This window comes from Anomalospiza imberbis, chromosome 5 (assembly GCF_031753505.1).
Source record: "Anomalospiza imberbis isolate Cuckoo-Finch-1a 21T00152 chromosome 5, ASM3175350v1, whole genome shotgun sequence".
NCBI lineage: Eukaryota > Metazoa > Chordata > Aves > Passeriformes > Viduidae > Anomalospiza > Anomalospiza imberbis.
In genome coordinates, this window is record NC_089685.1 from 34,122,272 (window position 1) to 34,142,261 (window position 19,990).

The 19,990-nt window shown below is 36.2% G+C and overlaps 1 protein-coding gene across 2 annotated transcripts in view; it reads left to right on the forward strand.

Moving 5' to 3' along the window:
• The window catches only part of RAP1B (RAP1B, member of RAS oncogene family), a 30,596-nt gene extending 11,210 nt beyond the window's left edge, over positions 1-19,386 (forward strand). For both annotated transcript variants that reach the window (XM_068190172.1, XM_068190173.1), the window contains exons 2-8: positions 7,312-7,396; positions 8,779-8,847; positions 11,580-11,636; positions 12,729-12,869; positions 14,789-14,932; positions 16,685-16,800; positions 18,143-19,386. In XM_068190172.1, coding sequence (XP_068046273.1) covers positions 7,340-7,396; positions 8,779-8,847; positions 11,580-11,636; positions 12,729-12,869; positions 14,789-14,932; positions 16,685-16,771 — 555 coding nt within the window. In that variant the 5' untranslated portion in view covers positions 7,312-7,339 and the 3' untranslated portion in view covers positions 16,772-16,800; positions 18,143-19,386. The remainder of the gene's footprint in view (positions 1-7,311; positions 7,397-8,778; positions 8,848-11,579; positions 11,637-12,728; positions 12,870-14,788; positions 14,933-16,684; positions 16,801-18,142) is intronic.
• The last annotated feature ends 604 nt before the right edge of the window (positions 19,387-19,990 follow it).

The following is a 19,990-nucleotide window of genomic DNA, read 5'->3' on the forward strand; positions in this document are numbered from 1 at the left end:
TTTGCTGGTATGGTTCAGTTATCATGAAAGAGATAATTTTATTCCTGTTAATGAATGCTAGTAGTGAGTAGTCTCAATTTGCATAGAATCAGTGTCTTTTCAACAGATAAAACTTCTAATCTTAATTAAAATTACATATGGGAATTTGTAAGACTTCTCTCTGGCTACCAATCTGATTAGTAATATAATTACTATAAATTGTACTGCAGAAGGATACTTTGTACATAAAGAGCCTGCACTAGCTGGATTTAAATGGCCAGTAACAAAATATCATACAAAGATGGAAATCTTTATATCTGTGCCTTGATGATGTGTTACTAATCTAAACAAACCTGAACAAAACCCAAACTTCTTACAGTGAAGATAGTACAAGTAATGATACATTGGCATGCAAGCTCTGGTGTTGCCAGGGGTGTATATGATATGTATGTTATGGAGAAAAATAAAGAGGAGAGACAAAAGGTGATCCTGGAATTGCAGTTAAACCCAGCATTGGTTTACATCTATAGAAGGAAACTCGATACCAGGCTTTACTAGTTCAGCAGCCAGTGTCACAATCAAAGTAGAGCTAGGATTGCCAGATATTAAGCAGATACCAGATGGAATTTGAGACGAGGTCTTGCTTCTGAAAGAGAAATTAAGATGCCTTTTTCCAAAGAAGAGTCTCTTAAGCCAGCTGGCAAGCTTAAAGTAACTCTCAAACTTCACTTAAAAAAGAAATATCTTAACTTGGAAAACTTCAGTGCCTTGCTTGTAGTCCTGCTGGGTTTTACCTTGTTTTGAAGCTTGAAAGATAAAATTTAGTGTAACAATTATGGGGAAAAACAAACATTTACATCTGCTTTTAATAAGAAGCATGCATATCAGGTAAAGTATGGTGTATGTACTATAATGTGGCAATCCATTAACTTGGAAAAATTGTAGAGCCAAATAATGATCCTTCTCTGTAATGACAGTAGAGCCAAATTCACAGCAACAAATTGCTGGCTCAGTTCTCAGAACTTGCTTTATGGTTGAATACTTAGCTTATACATAGCGAGATATTGTAACATAGTAATTATGCATTCTCTGAATTTAGTATACTTGTAGTATTTTTAAAAATCTGTGTGTTGTTTCTGTTTATTGCCTGGCTGGATTTTCTTTGCAAGCATAAAAATTACATGCAATTCAGTTTCTTCAGGAATTCCGAGGTCATAATTTAAACTATTGGGTCTGACTGGTAGGACACTCACAAACAGCTTTCCTGGAGGATGGTGGCTATTTGACAGGAATAGGGAGAAACTGCTAGATCGTGGCGAACAGCCACAAAAAATAAGAATATCCACGATAAATGTTACAAATTGCATTTGAAACTTAAACAGAATATATAGCATCGGCTTTGTAAAGTATTCCACATTTGAATTGACACATTAGAATTTTTGCACCAAGTTGAAACTTTAACTCAGTAAATGTTGTTGAAGCATAGCATATTCTTAGTATCATAAGAATGTTCATTACATCACTTGCTTTGAAAATGCTTTTTATATTTTGTATGAATCTACTGCAAGTTGCACATGATTGCTAGTCTCTCACATCAGGAAGCTTTCATCTTGAGATATCAGTGACTTTAAGCAGGTAGTTTTTACCCTTATAACATCCATTAAATTTATGTTCAAATTTAAGATCTAGCTGGGAGTTAACTTTGACTTAAGGAAAAAAAGGTTGAATTTTATTCAGCTATACTAATTATAGACAGTGGAACTACTCTCACAAGGTCAAATGCTGCTAGCTGCTTTTGCAGAAATGGTCCCTGTGTGCAGTATTAATCAAGGTAGCGCCCTTCAGTGGAAGGAGGAAAACTTGGTTAAGCTTTCTCTGTGTAAGTGTCCCTGTGGGCTGTTCAAGGAGCAGGTTAAGCCTTGGTGTCATGTTTGTGCTGCAGCAGCTTGTTTGCAGGTCTCTAGCTGTTCCTCAGGTGGTCAGTATGATTTCCTGTCACTGAATAAGCTTAACCACCCAGACAGCTTTTTGAAAATCCTCTGAAGGTTGTATGACATCAGTTAAAATATTTGAACATAATTGAAGAGTTATTTTTGTCCAAGAAAAATTACCGTATTAGTGCCCAGAAGAACTAGCTGTTCAACTGACAAAATACATTGTCAAGACCAGAAACTATCAAACGTAGGTAAAAACTAGAAATAAAAATTGCCTCTAGCTTTGTTTACTGAACAGTTGATAGCTGTACTTATAGGAATCTTGAGTATGAAAGTCTTTTAGACACTGATCAGTTTTTCAGAATTGATTTCTGAATTATGTTTTTTATGAATTTTTATAATTGTGTCAAAGTCAGCTATGGAGTATTTTAATATCTCTTTTATAAGTGTTATATTTACCCTTGAGTAAGGGTTATCTGAATTGCTTGAATTTCTAAAGCCTCTAAAAGTTGGTAAAAATGAACAGCCTTCCACTTTGGGCTGTGTCGTCAAAGTTATGTTTGTGCACTGAAATTATTCCGGGGGGGGGGGGGGGGGCGGGGGGAAGAACCCTCCTCAGAGTTGAGAGATAAGAATTTAGGACATCTCACATGTCAGTGTTTGGGGAATACTAAGAACAGCACACATCATCTCTTAATTAGTTGTTTACCTGAAGAGAAGGTTCGAAACCAGGAGATTAAATACAGTGGAATCTGGGATGGTTTGGCCATCTGAGACTACTCCAGTATCAGAAATGGGAAACATCTCTGAGAAGACATAATCCTCTGTGCTTGGCTGGTCCCGTGACTGAACTAGTGCTATTTTTCCAAATGTCTGACCATTGTTGTTTCGTCACAGGGCTAGTATCCCCTTTCTGAGAAAAAGATTGGATTTTTTTCCCTTGGCCTTTTTCCCCACCACTTCTAATTGTAAGCAGGTAAACCAGTCAGTTAACTTGTTTCATCTGTCAATCTAGTGTTTGACTCTTTTTTTTTCTCATGCAAATATTTGGGATTGATTTAGGAGTGCTGTTCTCAAGGTGGTTCTAACAAAGTCTCTTTTCCACAGAGCTAAATGCTCTGAGGAAAAAGTATTAGGAAAATTTTTGTGACTACAGTGCAACCAAAATGTCAGGGTCTGAACAAGAATCGTGGTGTCTATGAAGTGCCAAATAATCATGATTCCTTCTGAAAATGATAAGTCTTCTGGGAGGGCCAGTTTATTTAATTCCACACCTGAACAACTAGTTCATATAAGCAAGTCTTGGGGGTATCTTCAAGTAAGTGACTGTACTTAGTTCATGTCTTTGGCCTGGGGCTGAGCTCCACTTACAGCTTCATATGGCTTAATATCACTTGTAAGAATAGGATTATTAGCATTCCCATCCCTTAGATAACAAAGTTCAATCAGAACCCAAAATTTGAAACTGAAGGAGTTTAAAGAAAACTAAATAAAAAATAAAAAACCTACCTCGCTTTCACAATTAAGACATCAAGCCCAATTATCAATGGTATATGATTTCCTTGAATTCTTCATTGCATGGTTGCTTTACTAAAAAGCTTTACAAGCAGTAAGTGTGCAGGTTTTTTCCATTCACCTCTATAGTAAGGTTATTTATTCCTCAACTTCCTTAGCATCATCTTTGCATTTTGGTTTGCATGGTTTGCATGCTTCAAGAAACTATTGAAGAAAATGTCCAGGAGGCACTTTTTCCTGGTTTATCTGAGAAGGACAGAAGCAGAAAGCAAGTTCCGTGTTCACAGTCCTTGTCAGATGTGAAACTTTTGAAATGCTGCATTTTCAGTGACTTGTCCTGGTTAATCTTTCTTTCTTCTGTTCTAATAAGGCTTATTCAAAGATGTGCTGCTCATCCTTCAGAGAGAATCTTTATTGGGAAAAATGTCCATGTGCATATCAAGTGTGTGCATGTGCTCTTCTAGTTTATCAAATACTTTAAGTATGCCATGAAGAAGTATTGGTAGACAGCCTTTAAAGCAAAATTTCTCCCTTAAAATAACTCCATTAAATGAAGAGGGGGATTCAAACAAGTTACTTGTTATATTTCCTAGAATAAGTTTAAACTTAATTATATCTAATTGTTAGGTGGTTAGGTAGATATGTTTCAAGTGTCCAATAAATCTGGGGATGCCTTGCTTATCTGTTGTTCCCATATCTTAGTATCTTTATTTCTGTTGTGCCTGTTCAAGTATACTCATTTTGTATCCCCAGAGTGATGTGGGGACTACAGACAGATACTGTTGTTGGACTTGACGCTAACTTATTCTACAAATGCCAGCCAGACACAGTGTTTTATGGCTTAAACCTCTTCTTTTAGACTTTGTCTTCTGCTTTTTCCCTCACTCATTTGTTATTAATGAGTCAAAAGGAAATCCTGTTTGCACTAGGTGAATCTGGATACATTATTCTTTCCAGTGTCAAGCATTGTATCAACTGAAAAATAAAGTATGAGCATGATTGAGATTTGGGATGCCAGCAGTTTTTACAAGATCTGATTTGGAAAAATAGGTTTGATCAAGAGCAGAGCCAGATCAGATTAGCTGGGAATCACTGGAAAGACAAGTTTAGGAAGGATCAGAGCCGAAGCTGAGTCTGGGGCATGCTTGCAGCCATCAGGATACTGGTCAATGAAAAAGCGTGTGCTAGGCTTTAACAATGTCAAATAGTGTGGCAGACTGCAGTGTTCTACATGATCCAGTGGTTTCTTGGATGAGGAGGCAAAGACCTGCAAGCAGGAACATTTTCTTAAGAAAGCTCTTTTAGCTAGGATGTGAGGTTTTCTTTTCTGTTAGAGAACAGTAAGAGAAAGGTGAAGTGACATCAGTACTGTTGCTCAAAGGCAGTGGGTTGGTAGATGTAAGTGGCAGCAGACAATAAGCAGGAAGCAGGTGCTTCTGCTGCCTGCCGTGTTAGGGATGTCCAGGTTAGCTTTCTTAAACTGTTTTAGAGGATACATTAGTTTGCGTTCGGTTCCAAGGTGTAATGGCCAGATGATAACATCAGTGCAGGGATGCCAGGCTACCTCTATGCTATATGGGGGTGTGCATATATTAAACATTACCGTGTGCTCTAGGTGAGCTAAAGAGTAACTGTACAAATGACAAAAAATTGTCATGGTGAAAGAAGTTAGTACTTGTATTCTCCATTGCCCGAGTTTGGAGGGAAGGTCAGAGAAATGTTTAACCTCTACTGCAGTATAGCTTTGTCCCCAAAGATCTTAAAAAGCATTTTACTTAGGTGTTCATTAAGAAGATTGCCTAACCAAGCTGTAATACTATATATATATATATATATATATGCTTTGTGTGCCACCACTTAAAGTAGGAAAATCAGCTCCAGAATGTTACACAGTGATTGGATATTTAGGGTTGAAAATTCAAATCTGGATACTGAAAGATGCTTCGGCTTGCATTAAATTCCTGAAGTGCTGTTTCAGAGCAAGAAATTAAATAGGCAGTCTCTCACTAAAACCAAGTTAGTTTATTTCAGGGTTTGGACTTATAGGTCATTGAGTAAGGAAAAGTCAGAAATAACTTAAAACAGATATGTGGTACCTGCTGCTGAAGTTCTGTTACTTTTAAACTACTGTCAGCCTTCATTATTGATATCCTCATATTTAGTTGCTAACTTCAGTCTGAGAACTGAAAAATTCAGCTTAAACTTTTCTTTTAAAGACAATGAAATTGCTGCAGTTCACCCAGGTTACTGTACTGGGATTCTCACTACACCTACTATGTTTTCATCATTCTAGTGATACCCTTATAAAAATAAAAGGATAACTGAATGTTTATTTCAAATAAATGACAATAATGTAGGCTTAACAATAGGCTTAACTTGTCATGAATTTAAGAGGTGCTTTTAAGGACAGTTGGAAACAATCCTGTTTATGGAAAGACTGCACACTTTACAGATTTGTGGATCTAACAGCATTTACAGTGGTGCAAAATAGATGAAACTTGTGGTGTGAATGGTTCTCATGATCTGTGTTTGCAAAAAATTCTGTAGGAAGGGAAAGAGTTTAAGTCAGGAGTGATAGATATCCTATTAGGTGTGAAAATCGCCAAAGAGTCTCAAAATGTATTGGTAATGGAAGCGTGAGGAGACATCTCTTTTGCTGGACATCAGGTCAGTTATTTCCTTAAGGCTCTCTTCTTGTGTTCCTTTTGTGAGGAGCAGTTTAGATAACTGAAAGATTATGCATTTGCTAGAAGATGTAGGACCTGGTCCCTTGATTTCTCTGTCTTCTGACAATTGGTAGATTTAATCAGTGATGGTAAAGGCAGGACTCTACCATGGTGGTTTATTTTCTGTATGAATCATCTTAGCATTTTATGCTCAACACCTGGTTGATGGTATTTCAGAGATGCTGTCAAATTACTGCTGATGAGAAGGGTGTTTCTTACCTTACTTTCCTCCCTGCTGACCTTTTACAGGCACCTAAGTTGGATCCTTGCACTTTCCCTTTTCCCTGGCCTGTAGATTATTCATTAGTTGGGGAGGGTTTCATCTTTCTTTGGGGGTGGAGAGGGGAGAAAACGGGTAACTCAATCTCATAAGTGCTAGAGTCCCTGCAGGAAAGGAACTGAGACCTTCCTCGGGAAAGCAGTAACAGTCCTGCTAGCTCAGTTGTCAGCCAGACTGCAAGAGGTGGTGTGGGTTTTTGAGCGGTATGACCCAAAGTCATGTCGCAAAATCTGTGGCCTTGTTTTGGTTTGATGGGTCAGTTTCCAGCAAAGATGAACAAGCAGATCCCATAGTTTGCTGTTGGTAGCCACATCAGCTAGTGAAGCAAATCTAGCTTGTAGAAGAGGTATAGTCTCAAAATACTATTTTAGTTGTTTCCACTTACTCATTAAATAAGTCATAATAGATCTAGTGGAACATTAAGCACTTTTCGGACTAGGGAAGGGATTTTTTTTTGAAAATTATTTCTGAGATCCTGCTGTTCTTCTTAAGAAGTGTTTGTTGCTTAATTTTCTTTTAAAAGTGTCTGTGCTTCTTTGTTTAGTGCTTAAGTGTTTCAGAATGATAAAATTCATGCTATCTCCTCTTAGATAATTATTTCTTATGAATAGTAACTGTTAGCTTTAGTATAGTAGGGATTATTTGATATTTATGGGAGAACCAGTTATGAGGTAGAGCAAATACTCTACCTGATGATTTGCAGCATTTTATTGTAGCTGCATTAAGAGTTGATAGTTAGAAAATATCTGCTGTATTAAAGAAGTTGACTAAGGAATTTTTATCAAACCATGCTTAGTTAACTGGATTGTGGTGTCATTATTGTACTTCCTGCATATAGGTCAAATTTTAATCAGACTGGTGTTTTTACGTGTTTTAGGTATTGAGGGTGATTTATCTCTTGCATCATGCGTGAATACAAGCTAGTGGTTCTTGGTTCTGGAGGTGTTGGAAAGTCTGCTCTGGTAAGTATGAAGCAGTTCAAGTATTTTTTTTGGCGGGGGGGGGCTTATTGTATTTTTTTTTTTCAAATACACTCTTTACTGAAGTATATTTCTTTATGTAAGCGTGCACAAATAAATATAGGTGTTAGTAATGTCCAGTGAGGCATCATGGCTAGTAGGTAGATCCTTTACTGGCTACATCTGCATCCATTGGTGCAGTCTCAAATGCTGCTGGTTTTGTGTGGTTTGGTGGATGGTGCTTGATCAGTCTCATGCAGTGAGGTGCAGAGCTACAGCATTATGGGGGTGTCTGGCTTCAACAGATAAACCAGCTATCAGTCTGTGGGAAATCAAGCTCTTTTGTGAATCTCTCAAAGGATATCAACTAGCTTACCCCATTAAGTCCTGTCTCTAGAAAGGTCTTCAGGGTGCCATTTGCTTAGTGTTTGATAGCAGTGTCTTTAGCACTAATATTTTTATGCAGATAGAAATATAGATTTGCATGTTGGTGGGAAGCTTAATGTGTTTTCTGCATCCTTTCTGTAAGAGTAGGTATATAGCTGTGGCAGGTAGATGATTAAAATGCATGAGCTCTTTTATTTACAGTTAAACAATTACAGAATGTTTTAGTCTGATCTAGACTAGAATTTTAAAAGTTCGCAAAATATGACGTTCTCAGCCCACCTAAGAACTTTGCATCTTTCTGTTTAATTGTGCACCTTACCATAAAGTAAGCTCCAGAGCTTACCTACTCCCTTGAGTCAGAAGTATTCTCTTACGCAGCAGTTCATAAAGAAAAACTTAAATGACAAATCATGTTAGATTGTGAAACAATGTTTTCGTTCACCTCTGAATTCTTTATCTCACTGCAGCATTTCTGGATTTGAATGTGCCTGCTCTGACTTGGCCATTGAGTCTTAAATTCCATTTGACTTGTGCTAAAAACGTCCTTCGTGCTGGGTATACAGGAACAGCCGACTGAGTGTAGTTAAGACTAGTAAAAGCTGGCAGTTGTCTTTTGACTAATTCCTGTGCTGGCAGATAAGTAGTAGAAGATGAAGTAGTTCTAAATACAAATGTAAAAGCTGTGCAGCTGTATTGTATCCTGGTCAGCTAGAAACTAATACTGATTCTAAGAGTTAGGCAAACCTTAAATTGATGCATGCTTTAACTCTTACCCTCCATGTGCCGGTGGATAAAGGAAAGTGTAGCATTGCTTCATCTAACAGTTAAATAGGCATTCACATCTAACTTTCTGTTGTTTCTTAAAATTATAGTTATGACAACTGTTTGTTATAAAAATGTTATGGATAACAGAGTATATACCTAGAACAGTGATTTGTGTACAATGTTTACAAAATGTCACTATGCAAGAGAATCTTAAAAGAACTTTTGTGTTGCAGACTGTACAGTTTGTTCAAGGAATATTTGTTGAAAAATACGATCCTACGATAGAAGACTCCTACAGAAAGGTATATACAAAAGATGTGTCTAGTGTTGGACACTTAAAGCTGTAATACATACTGTCAAATATTTGAGTCACTGCTTGAAAATGGGTGTGCCTTGTAATGCCATATTAAACCAGATAACAAGCTTGAAATATAAATGTTCTCCTAAAGTTTGCTTAAACAAAATAATTCAAGACTAACTTTTTAATGTTTAAGCATAATATCTTGCTGGCTAGTCAGTAAAAAATGGTTATTTCATTGTCAGAGTTGAAAACATGGATTGCAAAAAAAAAATTTAAAAATTACCACTTTTCAATTTTAAAATATTTATTATTAGTTTGTGTGTTGGTATTTGCAGGTAGATGTGGACTTGGAGGTACTGTGCTGCTTTGCTACTAGAAAAGTAGCTAAAAACAACTTCACACCCTTAGAACACTGGAAGCATCTATCATACTGTACTCATAACAATTTATAGGGTAACTAGATATGCTTCCATTATTTTGGTTGTTGTTTTATTAATGAGTTAACACAAACCTGTCATAAATGAACAAGCATTTACAGCAAGTGGCCTGTTAGTTTCTCTCTTCCTGTCTTCAGCATGACAGTCTGAAAGGTCTGATTCTGCTTGCATCATCTTGCATCTCCATATTGCTTACTCTTCAGTTTCACCTGAGACCACGATTAAGATTCCAGACTAAGATAATTTATATCCAAACTGCTACCATTAACCGTTTGGTGCAATAAATAAGTTTTTGGCTGTGTCAGTTTCTTAATCTAGCTGTCTTTTTTAGCTGAATTACTTTTCATATGCATTAATACTCTGATGTTGTTCATCATTTGGCCATAAAGATAATGGTGTCTGTACAAGGCAGGCAAGATGCACAAACCCTAGATGAGAATGGGCAAACTGCAAGACCTCCTCTTTAGCACTGAACTACATTTGTATTGGAACAAAGGTGGTGCATTAAGAACTGTTGCAGCCTACAGTCAACAGAATATTTTCTGAACAGAAGAGGAATTAGTGAGAACAAAATAACAATTAAATCCTTTTTTTCTTTGACCTTATATAAACTGTATGTTGGAAAAACCCAAGTCTGTCTTAAGTATGGGGCCTTCTAGCCAAAGCTAGAACTCTTATTAGACACAAAAGCAGAACCAAATTCTATGTTGACACTTTTTCTGTATTAGAGAAGCAGGAAATTTTGACCATATCTCAGTATTTGGTGCAGGACATTGCTGGATCAGGCCCAGTAAATGACTCCAAAAAACATTCACAGGCTGATCTAAGGTGTTTCCTTCGTTATATATTTACATTCTTTAGGTCATAGCAGAATCATGATGTTTGCTGGGTGAATTTTTCCAAAGACTGTTTCCATGGAGCCTAAAAAAGTAATGCTGTCTTAAGAAATGTTGCTGTTTGCTAACTACATTTTTTTGTTGTTGCTGCTAATAAAGATTTATAATACTCATTTCAGGCTTGTTCCTGAAATAACTAGTAATAACTCTGGGTATCCTTTTTTTTCAAATTAGCCAGATTGTTGAAGTCTTGCTAAAGGCTGGACAACACTTTGTGTAGTCATTTTCACCTTCTCACTGTTAATTATAATTCTAACATGCTTCTTGCCTTCAAAACGTATTGGTTTGGCAGTTGAAATTCTATGCTATTTTTGTTAAATATAAATTTGTAATATTTAAAGTTGAGAGGATGTGACTTGTTCATCTAAATAATTGAGCTTGAAGTCTTGAATCTTTATGCCTTAGTTTACTCCCCAAGTATTTCTTCATAAAGAGAATAAATGCTGACTAGTTAGCTGAATAACTTCAGCAACAATACCTGTTAAAATAGTGATTATTTTTAAGGAATCACAATCCATAGGAGACGGGGGGGGGGGGTGTGATAGGAGGGGAAATACTCCTCTTCCCTGTCCCCAGCTCAAATCTAGTTACAGAAGAACAGCTGCAAATTAAACTTGTGACAGTGCATAAATGGAGAAGAGGTAATCTGTTAACTAGGAATTTTACATGCAAATGGAAACAAGGGAAGTTTACCAATAGCTTGAAAGAAAAAAAAAATTAAAATGTGGGTAGTCTGCTTGAAACAGGTTGAGGGCATTTCCATGTCTTTTGCTGCCCTCTGGGCCATTTCTTTGATGTATGTCCAGTAGATAGAGGAACTCTGGAATGAATACAGAAATTAAATTGTTCTGTCTTCTTAAACCTTCCATTCTTTGCAAACTTTTCTAAGCTGGGTCAGTTTTCTAATTAGTGTTTCTAAAGGCTTGTTTTGGGGACACCACTTTTAGTGGTGACTGTTTAATTATTTGCTGTGTACAACTTACTCTCTTGTAGATGTAAATTGCTATTAAATGAGCCTTAGTATGCCAATCCAGTTTTCTGGCTTTCACTTGTGCTTTTATTTCAGTCTGTGATGATCTCTGAAACAAGTAGAAATTAGTTGTGCTAGTTGCTGATAACCATCATTACAAATTTAGCAGCCTCTTTTTAAATAATCAAAAATCCCTAATCACTTTGCAAAGTGGTAGTTGGCTGCTGACACTGCATTTGAAAATGTCACTGGGGCTCTTTGAAATGCTTCTTCCTGCTGTTTTCAAAGTGTATATCCATACAATCTTCTTAAGCCATTATGTTGCTTTATGCATTATGAATTTACTTATAAAAAAATCACACAGTTTCTGATGTCTTTGGAGGGGAGTTGCAAGGGGAAAAACTATAACCACATCTTTCTCTCTTGACAGCAAGTTGAAGTAGATGCACAACAGTGTATGCTTGAAATCTTAGATACTGCAGGAACGGTATGTAAAAACCAACTTTGTTAAATACTGATTTACAGTGTATTAAAAAAAAAAAAACTTTGAGTATTGCAGCAGAAAATTAATTGCAAGCTTCCCATGAGCTCTTATTCTGTAACAGGGGAAAGAAATAGAGCATTTAAAAAGCAATTGTGCTCTTGTTTTAAGTTTGTTGCCCAAAAGAAAATTAGGACCCACTGGCCACTGAGATTTGATTTCTGTTGTTGTAGAGACTACGTGCTTTCTTCGGATGTCCTTTTTCTTTTGTGTGTGAGATGTACTGTGACATTGGGATAAAAATAGTATTGCTTCCGTCAGCTTATAGGAGCTCAAAGCACAAGGGTTATGCTGACCCTTTGCATACTGGTCAGGTTTTTCTCTGACTAGTTCCAAAATTACTGAAACCAGTAATTTCCTTTATTGATTCCAGTGAGTTTAAGCTCAAGTTTCTTGGAGTTTAACATGTGTTCTCTAAAGTGTGGCAGTAATCTGGTACAATAATATATTATTTAAATTCCCTATTAGATTAATGCCCTGTTAATATACATAAGATTGGATTGACTGTTTTCTAGCAATAAATTGCACTTTTCATCTGACATACAGCAAAGGACAGGGAGTGATTGCCCGGGCACAAGGTAGCCAAATCACCAATGCAAAAGAGGCACATGCCATTCTACAGTTGTACTGGTAAGAGTGCACCAGCGAGTCTTTGTATGCAGTATCACAGTTGGCACTGAAGTCATGGAAATGTGACAAGTCTATTGAGTGTCTCCATCCTCTAGTCTATCTCCTTGAAAATTAATGTAGAATTTAACATAAGGAAATTTCCTAAACTACAAAATTGGGTGTGAAAAGGGAGGCATTCACTTTACGATCCATTTTAAGGAACTATCAGGATATGGAGAAAATTTTGGCATGTTAGGAGATTCAGGAGCAATTTAGCTTCTGTAATCTACAGATTGCAGTGTACCTTCTACTGTACTTCTCTCCAATGAAATTACTCTAGTTTCTCTAAACTAGACCTAAAGTTTATAGCAGTTTGTGCAAGTAAAATGCAAATTGAATGCAACATCTGTATCTTTTTTGTAATTACAGGAACAGTTTACAGCGATGAGAGATCTATACATGAAAAATGGTCAAGGTTTTGCATTAGTATATTCCATCACAGCTCAGTCCACATTTAATGATTTACAGGATCTAAGAGAACAGATTCTTCGAGTCAAAGACACTGATGATGTAAGATATCTAAAAGCTTTTAATACTTAAAGTTTGCATTAGCATGTTGCAGTGTACTGTGGCCAGGTGGTCTCCAAGTTTTAAATTAAGATGTATGAACAAGTAAATGCATAGTACAGAAATGCAGCTCTTAAGGTAAAGTGGAGAAATGTAACATATCATGTGTTATGTGGAGAATTGTTTAATCTTTCTTTAAAACACCTTAATTGAAACTGGTTATAACTTTATTTATTAGACTGCAGCAAGCATTTCTAAAGCAACTATTGTTGCCTTAATTACTATGAGTGAAGTTTTCTGCTCAATATCCCTACTGCTTATGGTATTTTAAAAGCATAAAATTTTAAGTTGTACTTGCATGTTATGTAGCTTTTTTATTTTGTCTGTCTGCTTGCAATTAAGTTTGGTCATCCTATTTCCACACAATTCCTGTTATGCATCTATTAGTATTATTAAAGCTATAAAGTGAGGCTAAAACATTATATTTTATCAATTATGAAAAGAACCTTGCAGCAGTTGGAGGAAGTGAATGCTTGGTCCCCTAACAAAGGCAAATAAGTATTTCAAATGTGAAAACAGCAGTAAGTGTGTTTTTAACAGAAACACCTTGTAGCTTGTAGCCTTCAGGCAGAAAAACTATCTTCTTGAAGAAAAAAATAAGCAATGAACAGGCTTTAAGCATGAGCATATCATTTAAACTGTGTTTATGCAAAATTTGATAACTTTGATGCATTCCTTACTGCATGTATCTGCATATGCTTCTGCTGTCAGCAGACACAGAATATATTAACCATTTCAGTTTAAGGGAAGTGCATTAAGACTTTTTTAATACAAACCACTTTGCACTTCCTTGACCATAAGCGCTTGCAGGTCTTGCCTATGTTTAGCAGATTTCTTCTTGAAGCAATTACCACAAATGTATCTCAGAAAGTTAATATTTAAGTTGTGTGGACCTTTCTCATCCACAACCTACCAAGTCATAGGCTTGTTTAGCATGAAATTAGTTTTGTACAGTAAAATCAAGATAAATGTGATGACATTTAAAATCTTAGTTTGTGTGTTGTATTTATGCTGATTAGTATCATTTTGGAGGTATTTCCTCAGTATTTTTTTTTAGAAGGCACCTCTCAGTCCTGAAAGGCATTCCATAGTATCAGGAAAAAGACAGTAAGCTTCACGTTGCAACTTCAGTTTCCATCGGAATTCAGAGAAAACGTTTCCCTTATGCCAAAACTTAGGCATGACTTGCTTTCTTAGTGGTGGGAAATTAAATGGTCAAAATATTGTAAGCCTTTTCTCAACACTTGAATCTGTGAGGACCTTAGCTACGTCCTTAAATTAGTAAAAGAAGGGAAGAGGGGGAAAAAAATAGATGATGACGTTTTCTTGCTACAAAGGTCAATTCAGCATTTTCTATAGTTGGAGAATGCTGGTAATGTAGCATGTTCCTGTTCTCTGTATACTGTAGCTTGCTAATAAGAACAGTGTGATATGCTGAGAGTAGAGGAATGGTTAAAGGAGCTTTAGCATCCTTCATCATGCTACCCAGGACAGGACACTGTTTCTTCCAGGATTTTGGAATTTGTAAGAATCATTTAGTAAATTTTTCAGTAGACTTCTTGATGCCTCAAACATCTAAAAATGAAATCTCATTAAGTTCTCTAAAAGACATAAAATTTGCTCAATTGGCAGTGTACTGAATCCTCAAACCACCCCCACTACTGCCCTCCCAAAATGCAGTCACATTCATTTGAAGACTGAAATATCACACAGCTGTTAAACTTAAGCTTCAGTTATACCAGAGCTTGATTATTCTGAAAATCAAGATCCTCTAAGGAATCAGATGGCTTTTAGGTGTGCATTTACACTGTGCTGCTATAAAATTTTAATTGTTTCTATGCTGGCATTGAATTGTATTTTAGGTGCCTATGATTCTGGTTGGCAATAAGTGTGACTTGGAAGATGAAAGAGTTGTGGGAAAGGAACAAGGTCAGAACCTAGCAAGGCAATGGAATAACTGTGCATTCTTAGAGTCTTCTGCAAAATCAAAGATAAATGTTAACGAGGTAAGGCATTTTACCTATGGTGGGGAGAGGTGTTGGGACACTGTCCTGATAACTGTTTACTGTTTGTCAAGGAAAAACGAACAAAATCATGAATAATATTCACTACAATGGACAAAACCGTATCCTGCTGTTGTGAGACGTTTATGTTAAGAGATGTATTTTGCTTTGACATGGGATTTTTTCATATTATATTGATTTTAGTGTAACTAGTGTAATTTTCAATTTATTTTTGTAATAATTTAGGAGAAATATTTCTCTCATATTCAATTCCTTAGTTGCTATAATCTCTATCAGTTGAGATTGTACTGCTAGACTTTGTTTTTTAAAGACTTTTAAGGGAGTTAAGTCACTAAAACTACTTGGTTTAAGTTACCTGGTATTAACACTATTTGAGATGGTAAGTACAAAAACTATTAAATGTTTTGTTAAAATTAGCTGCTCTGTAAAGTAAAAGGGATGCAAAAGCCTCTCTACTATATATCTACTTGTTTATTTAACAGGAGTTAAACAATCAAATGCATGTGTTTTGGGGATTTGCCATAATGCATGCCTTTTTATCCAGTGAGGGGTGCCAGCATAAAGAAAGGGATACAAAAAATTTAGAAAAAGAAGCTGTGTTAGTATTTACATTTCTGGAACGGCTTGAATTTTATGATAAATCCTGCAGTTCATTAGGTCATCTGGAAAACACTGTTGGCAGCATCAGTCAAGTTGAAAGGGCCTCTGTGCTAGACTTGCAAGTAATCAAAACAGTATGGTGGTTTTAATACAGCTGATTTTTAAAATAAGTAATGTGTGTTTCATTAGGTGGGAATTTCTGGAAGCCACTGGCATATTTAAAAATTCAAATTAATCACTGTAACGGTATAAAGGTCATACGTTCAATAAGCTAGAACTTGCAGCAAATACTATTAAGCCCGTGTAGGAATATTTGCTGCTTTGCAGCCAGTCCTTAGGAAGGTGCCAGGATGGCTTTAGTATGAGGGCTTCCTTAGTTTATGAGATGCAGAAGTGATTGGAGCAATGTCAGTTATGAATGAAACAGATGCTGTTGAAATGTTGTATGTTGATTTGTTTTAAATTAGCCTTTCAAAAAAATCATAATTGTAGTTAAAATTCTAGGAGACTCAATTTATGTGAGAGTCTCTCATAAATAAGTTACTTTTCTAGGGAATTTTATGCTTCTGTCATGCTGTAGGTCTAGAGAGGTGGAATTAGTTCTTTAGGTTTCAGTATCTTTTAAGTATCTGGAAAAGCATGATCTCATTCAAATACAAGAGACTGTTACTGAATATGGAGCATATGTGCGTTACCGTGAAAAATGTGTAGTTAAAACTTAATAGAATTTTCTTTAAAAGAATATCTTAAGAGTGATTTGAGTTAGAAGAAAGCTGTGACCTGTTTCTTGACCTTACTGCTAAACTGCAAAGTAATACTATAGAGTAGTTGATCACTGTGGCATTTTTCATGTGTGTTCAGATGAGTTTGACCCAGAGATTAAATAGCTGTGGGTTATAGATGCCTTTCCAGTTTGCTTCGTTTAAACTGTAGAACCCTTGGCAGACCATTATCTTAAGCAAGAAAACAAAAACCAACCAATTATTAACTTAGTATATAATTTATAGCTTTGTGCTACCTAAGTATCTTCAGGGGTTCTTGAGTATGTGAGTGCATTATGTGTGAAAATTCAAGGCTGAAGGTTATAAGAGAAGTCTCCTAATATCCATAATCAACTGATATCTGTCTTTTCAGATCTTTTATGACCTTGTGCGACAAATTAACAGAAAAACTCCGGTGCCTGGAAAAGCACGCAAAAAGTCATCATGTCAGCTACTTTAATGCATAGCTGTACTGTAGCTCTGAGCCAGGTAAACATTTTAAATTTTTCTGTGCTTTATGGCTATTCAAAACAAACAAAACAACAACTAAAAAATCCTAAACAGCTCTGGTAGCTGTTGATGCAGAACAGCATTGAAAATTATTGATTTACATTATCATAGAAATGTTTAATGGTCTTTCTTTTTAACATTTCAAAGCCAAAACTACAAATATGTGCAAGATACACTGTTCACACTAGTCTGGGGGGCTTTTTCTCAAGCTTTAAGGTTTTGTTAGAGCTCAAATTAACAGTGTTTCCTCTGATACGCCAAAGCTCTTGGAAACACAGTTTTCTCTTTTAAGCCTGATAAAATCCACTGCAAGAGCTCGGTTATCTGGAAAGCACCCAGTACAATATTGTAGTTTGCATGCCGGTGTCTCTTTCTGCTGAGAAAGGTGAAGTGATCATTGCAACACTCCAAATATTTCACCTGAAGCTGCTGGTTACTAGATCAATTTCTTACTTGTTTGCAATTGGCTAAATTTCTACATGACTTAATATGTGCACAAAGAAGGGTGCTGAAGGATAAAGCAAGCTCCAGCCTGCTCTTTAAGCAAGCCTTTCCAGAAGTTAACCAGGAGGCATGGATTTTTTTTCTGCAAATTTTTGGGGGGGGGTTTCTGGGCAGGTTGTTTTCCTCTTTCCATCTCCAAGCCTTAGTATGAGCAGAGGTCTGTCTTGATTGACCTGACATCATCAAAGTTGGCTGTTACCTCCCTTTCCTTCAGTGTTACTGAACATACAGTGGTGCAGTTACTTCAGTGCTGTGATCTGTTATTTTGTCATCCAATAGACCTATTGGATGTACTGAAGGATCCTAGTAGGACATCTCACTGTCAGAAATCTAGGCTTTTATTAATAACCAGGAAGTGCCATATGTAACTCCTTTGGTATATTAAAACCTCCTCAGCTGGAACAACTTAGATCACTTAAAAGTAAAACTAAGATGGTTCTAAAAGCATTAGCTGAGGGTGGCAGAAACGGTTGCTCCATTTCCTTAACAGGACTTGTGATTCAAGAGCTTTGATCCTTCAATTGTGTTTGTTTGTAAAGCCATGGGAACTGTCATGCTCTAAGCAAAACTAGTCCCATCAATCAAATATTACTTCCACAGTGCAGCCTGGATTCCTCTATGTATCCTAATCCAGTTAGGATAGTAATTGAGATAGTCTGTTGTTTGTATATGTACAGTAGGAAGTGTATGATTACAGAAGTGTTAAGGTTGTTTTCTGTTTGTCAAGAACTTTGCTAGTTCCTGCTGTAGCTGTTTCAAGTAAAGAACAAGGACAAAGAGTTGTTACTATTGCTAATCCCTTGTTTTGTTGTTACAGGTCTGAAGAACTGTTGCCCAATTCAACAGTGCCAGCATTCCAACTTTATTAAACCTACCAACATCTTAAATGGACTTTCCTGTGGTGGTACCCTTTAAGAAATGGATGAAAGCTACATCAGTTTGCACATTCTATCACTTTCCAGTGTCATGAGAGATTTTTACTTCTAAATATTCTGTGTATGCAACTGGTAAAACCAGAGCCTACATCCAGTATTACTGATAAGAGACATTGTTCATCCACCAATGTTGTACATGTATGAAAACTGTGTACTGTATACTTCAACAATCCCCACTTTCTATTGGAGAGTACAATAATGTAAATCCTAAAAGCACCACTATTTTAGCATAATAAAAGAAAGTCCAAAGAGCTCCTATATAGACTACTCCAGATAACTTTGCTTCATCGGTATTTGTAGCTTATTGTAACTTTTTTAAAGAAATACAGGATCATCATCATCATCATCGTATTGTACAAAAGCGCTTTGATTAACACAACGGCTATATAGTTTTTTAATTTTAGGAAAAACCTGTGGAGACAGTGACCTAGTCTTTAAGAGTCCTTTCAGTATAATGTCTGACTAAAGACATGGCCTTTAATATCTGTTGGGAAGGAAATGTCCAGACTTTTCAACCTTTTATTGTATGTTTCCTTTTCCTTGTTTACATAGGGAACAATGTTTATAGTTGTGTGTACAGTGGGGGTCTACAACAAGAAGTGTATATTTTAAAACAATTTTTTAATGATTTAACAATTTTTTGTAAATCATTTTTGGGCTTCTGCAGCTGTAGATTCTCACTGTGAATTCCCTTGCTTGCTCATGCATAAGTGTATTTGCAATACCAAATATACAGGTTTAGTACTTTTGCCTGTTAGTGATTGTTTTACATGTGTAACGTTTTGGTTGAGATGTTAAATGGTGGAAGAGTACTGTGGATGTGAATGTGGGAAGTAATTTTAATCATGTGTAATTGGTCACAGGGCCTAAGTTGCAGTAATTACCTTTTGCTGATTTATTTAACAATGCCTTGTTGCTTTGTATGCATTAACGTTTGGGTGTAAAGATTGTGTGTATATCCAACAGGGAGCCACAGTATTTAAATTGACCAACCTAATGTTACAACTGCTTTGAGGTGGCCAAATGTAAACTAAAAGCCTTAATTAAAAGTGGTGCAATTTTGTATGACTTAGCATCAGTAGTTCAATAAATTTGGATTGCCATGCAAGGGCTTGCATTACAGTTATACTACTTGAATGTTTTGTGTTTTAGTAGTGCTAGTAACTATTGATTTTTAAATCTCTTGCACAGTACAGACTCATACATCTTAGGATGAAGAGGAGTCCCTATATCTTTGTTTTCTGACAAATACATGCCGTAGATTTTTTTTTTTTTAATAGTATCCCATGTGTTAGTGTGAATGAATTTCTGACTGAATGAAATTCCATTTATTTCTGGACTTGGAATATGCCAAACTCTAACAAAAGGAAACATCTAACAGAAAAATACCTGTCTTCAAAGGTTACACTATCAATGGCTGTTTTGGAAACTTGAAAATATGTTTCCTGTTATTTTCCTTATTTCCAGGGAGAATTAATTGTTAAAATTTACTTAGTCCAGCAAAAAAAAAAAAATCTTGGGAGACAGAATGATTTTTCTGCATGATATCTGCATGAACTGAACCTTATTTGTTTGGTTTTAAGGAAATCTGCAGAAGAGCATTCTTGCAGTATGGAGTGTAGAATTTTGCAAATTTGAAATACCTGTGTTGGACTGAGAAGAGGAATGCATGGACTGTAGATGATTTCCTAATCTTGGCTGTGCTGCTGGAAATTGATGTCACACCCAAA